Source organism: Coregonus clupeaformis, unplaced genomic scaffold (assembly GCF_020615455.1).
Source record: "Coregonus clupeaformis isolate EN_2021a unplaced genomic scaffold, ASM2061545v1 scaf0266, whole genome shotgun sequence".
NCBI classification, from domain to species: Eukaryota; Metazoa; Chordata; class Actinopteri; order Salmoniformes; family Salmonidae; genus Coregonus; species Coregonus clupeaformis.
This window is the reverse complement of record NW_025533721.1, coordinates 30818-43684: the sequence shown is the minus strand read 5'-3', so window position 1 is coordinate 43684 and position 12867 is coordinate 30818. Positions and strand designations below refer to the sequence as shown.

The 12867-nt window shown below is 42.9% G+C and overlaps 1 protein-coding gene across 1 annotated transcript; it reads right to left on the bottom strand.

Annotated features, from left to right (window-relative positions):
* Nucleotides 1-1338: 1338 nt before the first annotated feature.
* On the bottom strand, nucleotides 1339-12815 carry LOC121573331 (two pore calcium channel protein 2). Its single transcript, XM_041885217.2, has 24 exons — nucleotides 12381-12815; nucleotides 10854-10909; nucleotides 10529-10605; nucleotides 10041-10218; nucleotides 9776-9892; nucleotides 9541-9647; nucleotides 9189-9261; nucleotides 8804-8903; nucleotides 8637-8702; nucleotides 8472-8536; nucleotides 8256-8365; nucleotides 8089-8170; nucleotides 7852-7938; nucleotides 7565-7684; nucleotides 7274-7462; nucleotides 6790-6839; nucleotides 6357-6456; nucleotides 6024-6095; nucleotides 5791-5864; nucleotides 3878-3983; nucleotides 3353-3435; nucleotides 2850-2931; nucleotides 2654-2745; nucleotides 1339-1914 (listed from the first exon to the last, which is right to left on the bottom strand). Exons 1-24 carry the CDS (start codon nucleotides 12517-12519, stop codon nucleotides 1839-1841), a joined length of 2301 nt encoding a protein of 766 aa, XP_041741151.2. The 5' UTR covers nucleotides 12520-12815; the 3' UTR covers nucleotides 1339-1838.
* Nucleotides 12816-12867: the final 52 nt, after the last annotated feature.

The following is a 12867-nucleotide window of genomic DNA, read 5'->3' as shown; positions in this document are numbered from 1 at the left end:
ATTTCATACAATTCTACACATTTTGCCATAGGGTGGAGCCAAATGTTTGCAGGTTTTAATATGATAACTGATGATCAATGGGCCCCACGCCGGTCGGTAATTCGACCATGCTTACTACAAGTTTAGATAGCTGGTCACTAGACTAACTTACCAATAAATAAAAACATGTCATGGGCTAATTGAGTGACTGTTGATGCACAATCAAATTTAGAAATTGCACCTTGTATATTCTATTATTCTAACTCTCAACAGTAAGCTGAGACCCCGACTGAGTTCCCCCCCAAATAAAAAAATAAATAAAAAAATCGAATTGGTCCGCAGGCCTACAAAAGCGGGGGCCGCCAGTTGCCCATCCCTGTTCTACAATCTAGAAATAACTAATCTGAAAAGACTCAAATAGAAGCATCCAGATAGCCCTTCACAGGCTAGCTAGCCTACATCATATCTCAATAGTCTGTCATATTGTCATGCAATGGGCTTTTAACCAGACATGTCCCTACATTCTTATGTGGTTGTGGACAGGGTTTGTGGTAAGGCCTTGCACGAGCCCAAACTCCCCAAGAGGAAAAGCAAACAAATAGTGGGAGGAGAGGAGGAGGTCAGAGCTTTGATGTCAGGCCCTCTGGAGGTTGGCTTGTTTGCCCTCATCTGTTTCCAGTAAATATAATGCTTGAGTGTGTGGGGGTGTGGAGTGTCAACACCAGTGTGTGTGTGTGCACTCTATTAGCATAGGACCACAGAACAAACCCCAGGGGCAATGCCTAGAATGGTGCCATGTCTTGATCACCGCAATGATCTTTCTGATTGCATTTTATTATGACGTTGTAAAACATACAATTTCTACTATTCTCAAAAACACATGTTTCTCCCACTGCCCTCCAGGAAGAATAACAGTTCTCCATTCCATTCGATACCATGCTATTCCGCAGTGTGAGCAGGATTCCTCAGTTAAGACTTGCATGCCCCGGGGAGAGCTAAGAGCCCTTATCTGAAATGACCATCACCAGGATGCATCAGCAGGAATCTTCATTCATGCTTATCACTAACTAGCCTGACCTGATGAGTGTGGAGGAGGGAGATATCAGTTGGTGGATATAGCTGGAACACCCGAGGCTCTCAGAAAACACACAATGCTGACACCTTCCAACTGATTGCAACAGTCAGGTAATTATGTAACTTCAAGATGAAATTGTAGCTGTAGCTATCCAACAGAGAATTGACCCAATGCAAAAAAAAAACAAGGGCAGGCCATGTGTATAATGTGTTTTACACATCTGAGAGAATCATTTCCAGCCATTCTAAACACATATTTCATAATTGATATAACAGTCACTGAGATAAAACCCATATTTCTTTATTTGCATAAAAATCCTATTTACATTGCAAGGCAGGTAAGCAAAAGAAACAGCATTCATGACAAATATACGAATAAAAACTAGTCCTTTTCCCTTTTTACTCCCTATTAAATAAATTCATTAAGAACAGTGGTGTATTTTGTTTTGTTTGATGGCATATAGTGACTGCCATCAAACGAAAGTGATAACAGACTTAACATGAACAAAACGCTTAGCAACTCAATCTTTCAAACTCCGTTTTAAAGTAACAGATGCAGGGAGTGAGGCAGTTGTTCAGTGGTTTGAGTGCAAAAACATCCAAAATGTGACAACATAGGACTAATCAGAATTGAGAGAGCCCTAACAATATTGTCACTTTTCTGCTTTTGAGTCCCTGCCATTCACACAGACAAACGTGATAGCCTGTAAAGGCCCTGCTTATTTTGGATTGGTACAAGCCTGGTTGGACGTAGGGTCCAATGGTGTGTGAGGGGTGTAGGGTCTTCAGCTGAGATGCAGGTGAGGGTGCTGATGGAGTTGGGTGACCAGCTCCTCCTCTGTAGGCTCCTGAATTTGTTCTCTGGAAGGTACAATGGAGTTTTAAAGACAGGACAAGAAACTGTGTCAAGAGACACACAATGAGTTGAAGAGAAGTACGCTCATGCAGGCGGCTGCTATAGTCCACAATGTGCATTTAGGGATGGGCATTAAGGGTTGGTCCCTGCCAAACATATCAACCACACCTTCAGCAAATATTTCAGCGACATGCGTTTCGTTGATTGAGTGGTTAAAAAGGTGGCAGGATGTTTTTGCTACCAATTATATTAGTGATAGGGGGAAAAAAATGGATAGTTACATATCGCAATATTATTTTTATTCTATATTATATTGATACTTTGACTCCAAGCACCTAAGTATTGTGATAATATCGTATTGTGAAGTCCCTGGCAATTCCCAGCCCTAAATGATATAATGCATTATATGCAAGCTATATCATGAAGAAATACATGCCCTTTTAGGGTTTGTTATCAGAAAGCTCACCAGACACAATTGTCCAGACAAAAGCATTCCCGAAGATTTTTGGGAAAAGTTATACAGTATTGAAATGTGAGTGGCCAATGAGCATGGTTTTAGGCAGTGCCTTTTGATGAAAAATATTTGACTGCGTTCACAGAGAACTGACAAAACCGCTAACAGTGAGGGCATCCCAGTTTGTGACTGACCTCTAGGCCTAAAACCAACACCAAGTAGTATGAACATGCAACCACCCAGACAATAAACAGCAGCAAAAAGCCAGAGCCAGTTAAAAAGCAACCTACCTGAACATGAGCTGGACGGTGGTCTCGTAGCCCGTTCGCTCAACGTCCGCCACTGAACACGTGACACTCCGGTCCCACTTATAGATGAAGTTCTTTTACATAAAACAGAGGTATCATTGAGTTAAAAAAAATTCAGAAACATCTTGCACTTAAAATACAGTAAGTACAAATCAGGCCACCATAAGTTGATACATACCTCCAAGATGAGAGCCACAAACAAGTTGACCCACATGACAGAGGAGGTAAGCCACCAGGAGACAAAGTAGACCTTGGACCACCTGGGAGGAGAGAAGAAACTTGATCAACTGTTTACATGGACACATCACCATACCCATAATCACTGTTTTACTAAATGAGCCCCATGCACAATTAACTTGTCTTCATGCTCTTTAAGCAGGACAAATAATGAATGTGAACTATGGCCCCACTCCTACATGTATTTTCACTGTTACTAGCCTTGTTCCTGAGTTGGGTACAAAAACTTGTTTAACCAACCAAACAGTTGCAATTTTTTAGGGAACTGAAATTAGATAAATATTATGAAGTGGGAGCTCATTAAAGTAAGGCATGGCCCAAAATGAAAAGGACTGATGTGCTTCAGCGTCAACTGCTGCCCTCTAGTGGATAGGGAAACGAAGTGAAGCGTCTGACAGTTGGATCATAAGACTCCTGTATCGTTTTGTATTATAGTTGGCTTACTCTGTGGTGTATCTGGTGTAGGCATCCATGAAGACTTGCCAGTTATTCACCACCATGATGTTGTAAAGGAGGACAAGGGACGACTGAGCAAAACAGAAGGAGAGAAGAGAAAATAAATCACAGGGTCGTGTCCACACTCTCTCAACATTTAGACACAATTTAAAGACTCATTTGATTGATCAGGACTCAAATGTCAACATACCCACCATGGTATTTTATGGGTGTCTTTTAAAAGTTACTTCAGTGCATTATCCCTTTGAGAGGTTACCCCCACAACACTAGCCTTCCCAGTCAGCGCCAGTACAGATGAGTCACAGACAGAATTCCAAGCATGTGTTTTACAGTTTCATTCCCTCCAAAGCCTATTCTCATTAAACCAGTCTCTTATAACAGTAGACAGGGCTATGCAGAGAATGCTATCGTTAAAGTCAGAATGTTCGCCTTGAGCTAAGCCTCCCCTGTGTTCTCTGCCTATGATTCTGCTTCACAGGCTGGCAGAGTGAGAGACAAGAGAAGGGTACCCACAGCAAAGTCGTCAAAGTTGTTTGGCCAGTAGCCCAGCTGCTCGTAGGAACCACACTGCATGGTGAAGTTAAAGGTGATGTTTTCCATACTGGAATTGGAGATCACACTGTAGAGGAATACATACAAAACAACTTCAATTACCCTACACAATAAACACATTAAAACAGCCATATTAGCTGGACGCTTATAAGAAATCCCGCTATCCCCTCCGACGAACCATCAAACAGGCAAAGAGTCAGTACAGGACTAAGATTGAATCGTACTACACCGGCTCTGACGCTCGTCGGATGTGGCAGGGCTTGAAAACTATTACAGACTACAAAGGGAAGCACAGCCACGAGCTGCCCAGTGACACAAGACTTCCAGACTAGCTAAACCACTTCTATGCTCGCTTCGAGGCAAGCAACACTGAAGCATGCATGAGAGCACCAGCTGTTCCGGATGACTATGTGATCACGCTCTCCGTAGCCAATGTGAGTAAGACTTTTTAAGCAGGTCAACATTCACAAGGCGCAGGGCCAGGACTGATTACCAGGACGTGTACTCCGAGCATGTGCTGACCAACTGGCAAGTGTCTTCACTGACATTTTCAACATGTCCCTGACTGAGTCTGTAATACCAACATGTTTCAAGCAGACCACCATAGTCCTCGTGCCCAAGGACACTAAGATAACCTGCCTAAATGACTACCAACCCGTAGCACTGACGTCTGTAGCCATGAAGTGCTTTGAAAGGCTGGTCATGGCTCACATCAACACCATTATCCCAGAAACCCTAGACCCACTCCAATTTACATACCGCCCGAACAGATTCACAGATGATGCAATCTCTATTGCACTCCACACTGCCCTTTCCCACCTGGACAAGAGGTACACCTACGTGAGAATGCTATTCATTGACTACAGCTCAGCATTCAACACCATAGTGCCCTCAAAGCTCATCACTAAGCTAAGGATCCGGGGACTAAACACCTCCCTCTGCAACTGGATCCTGGACTTCCTGACAGGCCGCCCCCAGGTGGTAAGGGTAGGTAACAACACATCTGCCACACTGATCCTCAACATGGGGGCCCCTCAGGGGTGCGTGCTCAGTCCCCTCCTGTACTCCCTGTTCACCCATGACTGCATGGCCAGGCACGATTCCAACACCATCATTAAGTTTGCCGACAACACAACAGTGGTAGGCCTGATCACCGACAACGATGAGACAGCCTATAGGGAGGAGGTCAGAGACCTGGCCGTGTGGTGCCAGGATAACAACCTCTCCCTCAACGTGACCAAGACAAAGGAGCTTCCTGCCATCCAGGACCTCTATACCAGGCGGTGTCAGAGGAAGGCTCTCAAAATTGTCAAAGACTCCAGCCACCCTAGTCATAGACTGTTCTCTCTGCTACCGCACGGCAAGCGGTACCAGAGTGCCAAATCTAGGTCCAAAAGACTTCTTAACAGCTTCTACCCCCAAGCCATAAGACTCCTGAACAGCTATCATGGCTACCCGGACTATTTGCAGTGCCCCCCCCACCCCAACCCCCTTTTTTACTCTGCTGCTAATGTTCTTATTTATGCATAGTCACTTTAACTCTACCCACATGTACATATTACCTCAACTACCTCAACTAGCCGGTGCCCCTGCACATTGACTCTGCACCGGTACCCCCCTGTATATATAGCCTCCCTACTGTTATTTTTTGTTGTTGTTTTATTTTACTTTTTTTATTTAAAAATAAATGCATTGTTGGTTTAGGGCTGTAAGTAAGCATTTCACTGTAATGTCTACACCTGTTGTATTCGGCGCATGTGGCCAATAAAATTTTATTTTATTTTATTTTATTAGCTACTGTAGGAGGCCATTGCTACTTTGAGGTTTGTGAATAGGGTACAAGCTTTCAAAAATATAATTGTGTCAAACTGTACCTAATCTTCCCTGGAGCAGTGATGGCTCCCTGGAACAGCCAGATGCCAAGGACAGCAAACACATAGAACACCACCTAAAGAACAAAGTGGCACAAAACACAGATAGCTGTTAGCTGTGATAGGGCACTCATGATGTCCAGCAAACAGATGCCTAATGTATAGAGATGCATTTAAAATGACTAGTTGGGTGAGAGAACAAAAGAGAAAAAAATAAGTGTAATTCAGTCACTCACCACTAGTATTCCTGCAAAAGCTCTGAGGTTTTTCACCAGGTCAACCAAAGTACTCGCTACAAGGGCCATCAGCTAAAAGAGGCATTAAAACACAAGAATTACCATTTCTGTATTGTAATACCAACATGCATAACCAGAGATGATAGAGACATTGGCTGTACCAGCAGGACTTTACAACAATACAAATCTATTGACATACCAGTACACCAAAATAGAGCAAAAGTCAAGCAATAAACCATTTCCACCACTAGGTGGAGGCAAATACAACATATACAATGGTCTCGTCACATACTGTACATTGACAACGATGGCACTCCTACTACCACTCCTCACCTTGATATCAGGGATGATACGGAGGAAGCGGACGACGATGAGCATGTTGACCAGACGCACCATCTCCCACAGAGACATCAGACCACGCGACGCTGGGTTCCTGGGACAACCACACAACACAAAGGTTTATTCAATCTTACAGTGTTAGTTAGTTAGTTACTTATCTATTACCATTCATCGGTTCATAGTGTTCTATTCAGTAACACTCTTCCTCTGCTATGTTTATCATGTGTATCACTATGTACCATATCTTCATTTCCATGTTTCGATTCCTGTTTTAGACCATCCCCATGTACCTGTGTGTGTGTAAACAAAGTTACTTTTTTATCACTATTGTTACTGTATATATTAATGAGCCCCATCCTTTAGGACAATTTCCTTATACAGAATGTATTTGTTGAGTGAGAAATATGACCGAAGTGAAGAGACCAACCATTTAGGAAATGGAAGCCTGTAGGTGGCAAAAATGGTGATCTGAAGGACCTGTAAAAAAAAAAAGAAGAGAAATACTTTGAGTTATATTACCAAGACAGAAATACGCTTAAAGGGGCAGTACGTAGCTTTTTGGGCGACCCGGCCACATTCACATAGAAATGTGAGTTATAGATCTGTCATTCTCATTGAAAGCAAGTCGATCCATTCTATGTGCACTTTTTCTATGCTCCCCGTTCTTAATTTACGTTTTAGTGTCTTTTTTCTTTCCGTTTTGTACACCAGCTTCAAACAGCTGAAAATACAATATTCTGGGTTATTGAAAATATATTTCACAGCGGTTTAGATTGTACAATGATTCTCCACACACTATACATTGTTTGATTTGTCACATAAACTGAAATTAGGCAAAGCATTGAAATGGGGGAGTGATTTCTACATATTGCACCTTTAATATGTTTCCTTTCATTTACAGAATGTCTTACCAGAAGGCAAACTGTGAGAAGTCCATCAAAGATGTTGTTTCTGTATGACAGGTAGCCTCTCCATCCAAATGCTAATATCTTTAGACTCATCTCCATCAGGTAGTATAGAATAAAGAAACAGTTAATAACTTCCATGTAGTAGTCATCCCGCTCTGCAATGGACTTCTCGGAGTTAAGCACCAGTATGGTCTGCAACACACAGAGAGAAACAGAGAGACCAAACAAGTTGAGTCTAATATGCTGGGGACACAAACAACAGGCACGACATATGTAAGAATGTCTTGGACTTACACAGATGCACATGACATTGGCCAGGGCTACGGCGTTGCCCACTATCATAACATAGTAGTGGCTGAAAACCACCTGAAGCCTCTGGAGGAGTGGGGAGTTGTACTCTGGCTTTGGAGGATGCTGCAGGAGAAAGGCAATGAAGACTCATCAAATCATACAAGATCAATCTAGCTACCATTTAGACAAGTCAAATAAGACAGTTTAGAACCAACGTTGAAGTTAACCCAAAACAGTAACATTGATCCACAGTGGAGACGCACAGAGCAGTTCATTCGATGTGGCCCCACCTCTTTGATGCGGTCCTTGTCCAGCTCATCAAACAGCCTCCGGAAGGCCTCCCACTGGATGAAGCCATCTGACAACTGCTGCACTCTCTACAGGTTGACCCGTGGGAGAGGAGAAAATGAGAGCGAGTGGGGAAAAAAAGAGAGAGAGAGAGACGGGGAAACACACACATTCAAAGGAAGTCACATTCAAAAGTTTATCCACATGTTCTAAAGATTTCCACTGTAGTCTTTTCTCACCTTGATGATGGCTTGTCTGTAGTATGACTTCATTTGTACCCTCGCCATGACCTGCAAAGATGCATCCACCCGCACACGCTCTCTGGGAGGGACAAGATGTAAGGCCATTCAGTGTGTGTGTGTCTTTGTGTGTGTAGGGCTAAGTATAAGAGAATGAGCAGTCTTACACATGCTCCTCTGAGTGTGTAGCGTCCTGACCCCGCCCCTGGCAGGACATGACCTCGAAGGCAGCTCTGATGCCCAGTCTCCTCCTTAAGATGGACGCCTGGACAGACATCTGCCACAAGAGAACAGTTTCTTTATTATATTCTAGGGGGTTTACGCTGTACCTTAAAATGCTCTGATATTTAATCATATCAATCCAGTGGCAGTCTTAAACTCACCAGCAGGTATCCCCTGAACTGGTTGTAAATGATGGCAGTTAGTAAGTTCATCAAGAAGTAGGTTCCTGGAAGCAGTAAATAAGACCAATTAACAACAGACTGTGTTACCACTCAAACCATTTCATATTTTCCTTGTCTCTTAACAGTTTGATGGCTAGTTCTTACCAAAACCACTAAACATAATGAAGAAGATGGAGTATCCTCGGTTTAAGGAATAGGCCGGAATCATCACTGTTAAAAACACGAAGACAGGTTTAGGTGGAGGAGACAACTGTATAGTATGCAGCAGAAAATATATGTTTAATTCACTATGAACAACACAGTGAACTTACCATCAGGGTTATTGGCTGTAGTGAGGAGCACCAAGAGAGAGGAGAGAGACGTGGGCAAGTCTCTGAAGTAGGCCTCCCACTCCCCATTGTGCTTTGGGTTCTAGGGACAAAACACAAGTAATATGGACATATTTAACTCCCTTATAATAACAATGTTAAATGGACACACATTGTGCTTTATCCTGGTCATGTTGGGGTGAGTTTCTGTTCAGGTCTCTATTCAGGTAGATATAATACTACACATCTACCACTGGTTGGTGTTAAAGCTCTGTTAAAGCCTGTACCACCGGGTGGATAAAACAGTAGTGAGGTAAGGTAAAAGGGCATGTTCAGGCTTGAGAACTAGGCGTCAACGGTACAGCCAGCAGGGTGTAGCAGGGCGTACCTCTCCTTTAGCAAAGAGCAGCATGCCAATCATGGTGAAGAGGCAGAGATGGAGAGCCAGGAGCAGGATAACACTGGGAGGCAAGAGAGAGAGGAGAGGTGCATTAGACACACACCTCTGCAATGACAGTCAGGCCTATATACATATACAAGTATATTAGGGTGCCCTCTGTACTGAAACAAGAGTGAATCATGTATCAGTAAATATAACCCAAAATATTCCCAACAGTGCAGTTATAGGGAACTATGTATGTGAAACACAGAAGTGAGAGTATTTTGAGGTTGACGATAATTGTAAAGCTGTGAAGTGAAGATATGAGATTTAACAAAGTGTTGGTGGTAAACACAATTACCTGGCTATCTCTGGGAGGGTCCTCTTGATGCACTTTAATGTTTTCTTCATCAGGGAGGAGTTTTGAAGGAGGAAGAATGGCCGAATGAGTCTCCTAACTCGTAAGTTCTGCCATTGACAACAAAGGGAAAGAGCAACATTCCATTTTAATCTTTGTATATAAACCATGTCTTTATGAACTGTTAAGAGACATATTACAGACGATGTATTAACTAACATTTTGAATATGATCTCACCTGTTCACAATACATGCTCAATGTCAATGTCCAATCAATTACAGATGCTGAGATGACCAAGATGTAGACAATCAACCACTTGCATTTCCGGAACTCCTCCCAACCAATCAAATAGCTCTAAGAACAATAGATTAAGTTAGAGCCATATATATGTTATTGCAAATAAAGATACTAAATGGATTTTCATGTACTTTGAGATTTCTTGTTGCCCATCTACTGTTTCTCTTCACCGTTGACATTGGCAGAAACATGGTCTGATGGTTACCTTGGTAGCGAGGTCAATGGCAAAGATGATGAGGCAGACTATCTCTATGCCCTCTGTCAGGCCACAAGGGGGCTCCCAGGGGGGAGGTCTGAAGCGAGGGTCTGATGTGTAGGAGAGGGACGAGGGCCTCTCGATGAAAGCCAGCATCAAGACGACCGCAATAGTCAGGCCCAGCCCCCTGAGCAACACAGACAGTCGTTTAACAATGACACAAAACCCCTGAGGGGGTTTCAAACTGAGAACAGGAAGAGTGATGGTTGGCTTCACCTTCATAAAGTGCTCTTCTCACTACACTTAACCACAGAGGAAGTTAAGACAGGACAGAGTTAAGTCATGGCAATGCTGATGACAATACTGAGTGTGGTCACACATTGCAGTGAGACGCAGTGCAGAGGGATTTAATGACTGACTTTAGAGGATAGGACAAATATAAGAATATAAACATGCAGAACAATATTATTTGACTCATCATGACAGTAGCAGCTTACCATTGCCATATCCTGGAGAAGTACCACCTGTACAGACGTAATGAGTTTGCATCCACCCTATGATTGATGGATCGGTACTGTAGAAGAAGAAACACATTTCATTGTTTTACATTTTAGTCATTTAGCAGACGCTCTTATCCAGAGTGCATACACATTTTTTACTTTTTTTTTTAAATCTTTTTTTATACTGGCCCCCCATGGGAATCAAACCCACAACCCTGCTCTACCAACTGAGCTACACGGGTCCCAGTTTAGGGACAGTTCATAAAAAGAATTTATTTCAATCAGTTACAGTGACAGTTCATACAAATAATATATGTTTCACCTGTATGGCGTCCTCAATAAACACAACAGCTTGCTGGAGGTAGAGATCCTCATCACCTGTGTAGGAGGAGAGGAAAATACTGTAAAAACGGTAAAAAACAAACAGTGCCTATCAATAGCTTTTCTCAAGCAAATAAAGTCATAATTTGTATTGATTGAAAACAAAAGATTGAAAACAAACCTATCTACCTATCTGTAGTTTTTCTCAAGCAGATTAATAAACCACAACCAAAATCCAAAACCTTGTATCTCATGCTCACCTTTTCTCAGTGGCCACTGATTCTATAACAAAAACAGTCCAGTCAGTTCCACAGAGGTCAAAGTCTGAGCCTATCCTAATCCTACTGTAGGCCTGTGTGCATGTGTATGCAGTAAAGTTCAACACTAGCACGTCTGAATTAATCTTAGTCTTTCAAATATTCCAATCGAATTATAACCAAGTCTGGATGAATAGTGTGCTCCAAGCATCGCTCGCCAGGTCAGATTAAATTAGATACGGATTGCAGGCATTTTTCCACAGAGCTGATCAGACATCTAAATGTCAACTGAACCCTCTTTCACTTAATGGACTGGACTGTCACTTCAACTAAATTATTATTTTCAGTTTGGGCCTACAACAATGAATCCAATTCATACAGCTATTCTGGTCTGTGTCAATAAGCCATATCATGTCCTGGATTTGTCTTTGACCCCATCTAACCTACGCTATAAAAGTATGTGGACACCCCTTCAAATTAGTGGATTCGGCTATTTCAGCCACACCCGTTGTTGACAGGTGTATAAAATTGAGCACACAGCCATGCAATCTCCATAGACAAACAGACAGTAGAATGGCCCGTACTGAAGAGCTCAGTGACTTTTAACGTGGCACCGTCATAGGATGTCACCTTTCCAACAAGTCAGTTCTTCAAATTTCTGCCCTGCTAGAGCTTCCCCCGGTCAACTGTAAGTGCTGTTATTGTGAAGTGGAAACGTCTAGGAGCAACAACGGCACAGCCGCAAAGTGGTAGGCCACACAAGCTCACAGAACGGGACCTCTGAGTGCTGAAGCGTGTAGCGCGTAAAAATGGTCTGTCCTCGGTTGCAACACTCACTACCGACTTCCAAACTGCCTATGGAAGCAACGTCAGCACAAGAACTGTTGGTTGGGAGCCTAATGAAATGGGTTTCCATGGCCGAGCAGCTGCACACAAGCCTAAGATCACTATGCGCAATGCCAAGCGTCGGCTTGGTTGGTTGACTGTAGCATACACAACCATTTTAATTGCTGCCCATGTCAGTGCAACACTGTCCAGACAAGAAGAGACTGGGTGATCAGTGTCCTGATCGTATACTTCGGCGAAAGGGTAGAGGACCTTATCATATGTCATATGTCACAACAGGTCTAAATATATGTCAAGACAGTGTTATGAAAATATGACAGATTATGACAAGTTATGTGAGCTGTTATGACATGAAATGGTTATGACCGTGTTATAGCATGTTATGAAGCTATGCTTCAAATATTGTGAACTACTGAAACGCTTACCCCCTTCGACACAGCAGGACTCTGCTGCAACCGAGTAGGACAGACGTCTCGTCTTTGGGGATCCCTTTTCAAGGTGATCATTGTGGTCAGGGTGGGAGCCGTAGTTAATGCTTCCAGTCAGCAGTGGTTCCGATTCCATCCAGTAGATTTGACCTAACTAAGCGAGTGTAAACTTATTTATGACGGCGCCTGTAACTCAGGTAAAACAAACTGAACCTCCGCCAAGTCTAAATGGCCAGTTTTAGTAAAGAGAATTAGAACTATACTGTAACTGTCAGAAAGACAGAAAACATTTTATGCTGTCAAAAACGTGTACATTCATTAAATCCATCGTTTCCTAGTTACAGACCGTTTCTCCCCTTAGCTACGACAGTACGGGAAATCTGTTTTTAGGAAACGAACTAGCTACTCTACTCCTCCCTGTGTCCTCAAGTATCACTTTTCACCAGCTTGTGACTCACCGCGCCACTGAGCTATATGGCGCGCA

Excerpts from the sequence above, each read along its gene's own strand:
- LOC121573331 (XM_041885217.2), bottom strand. The coding sequence starts at position 12,519 with ATGGAATCGGAACCACTGCTGACTGGAAGCATTAACTACGGCTCCCAC. Across the intron at positions 6,096-6,356 it reads GTATCATCCCTGATATCAAG|CTGATGGCCCTTGTAGCGAG; the intron begins GTGAGGAGTGGT and ends TGCCTCTTTTAG. Across the intron at positions 3,984-5,790 it reads ACTGCTCCAGGGAAGATTAG|TGTGATCTCCAATTCCAGTA; the intron begins GTACAGTTTGAC and ends ATTCCTCTACAG.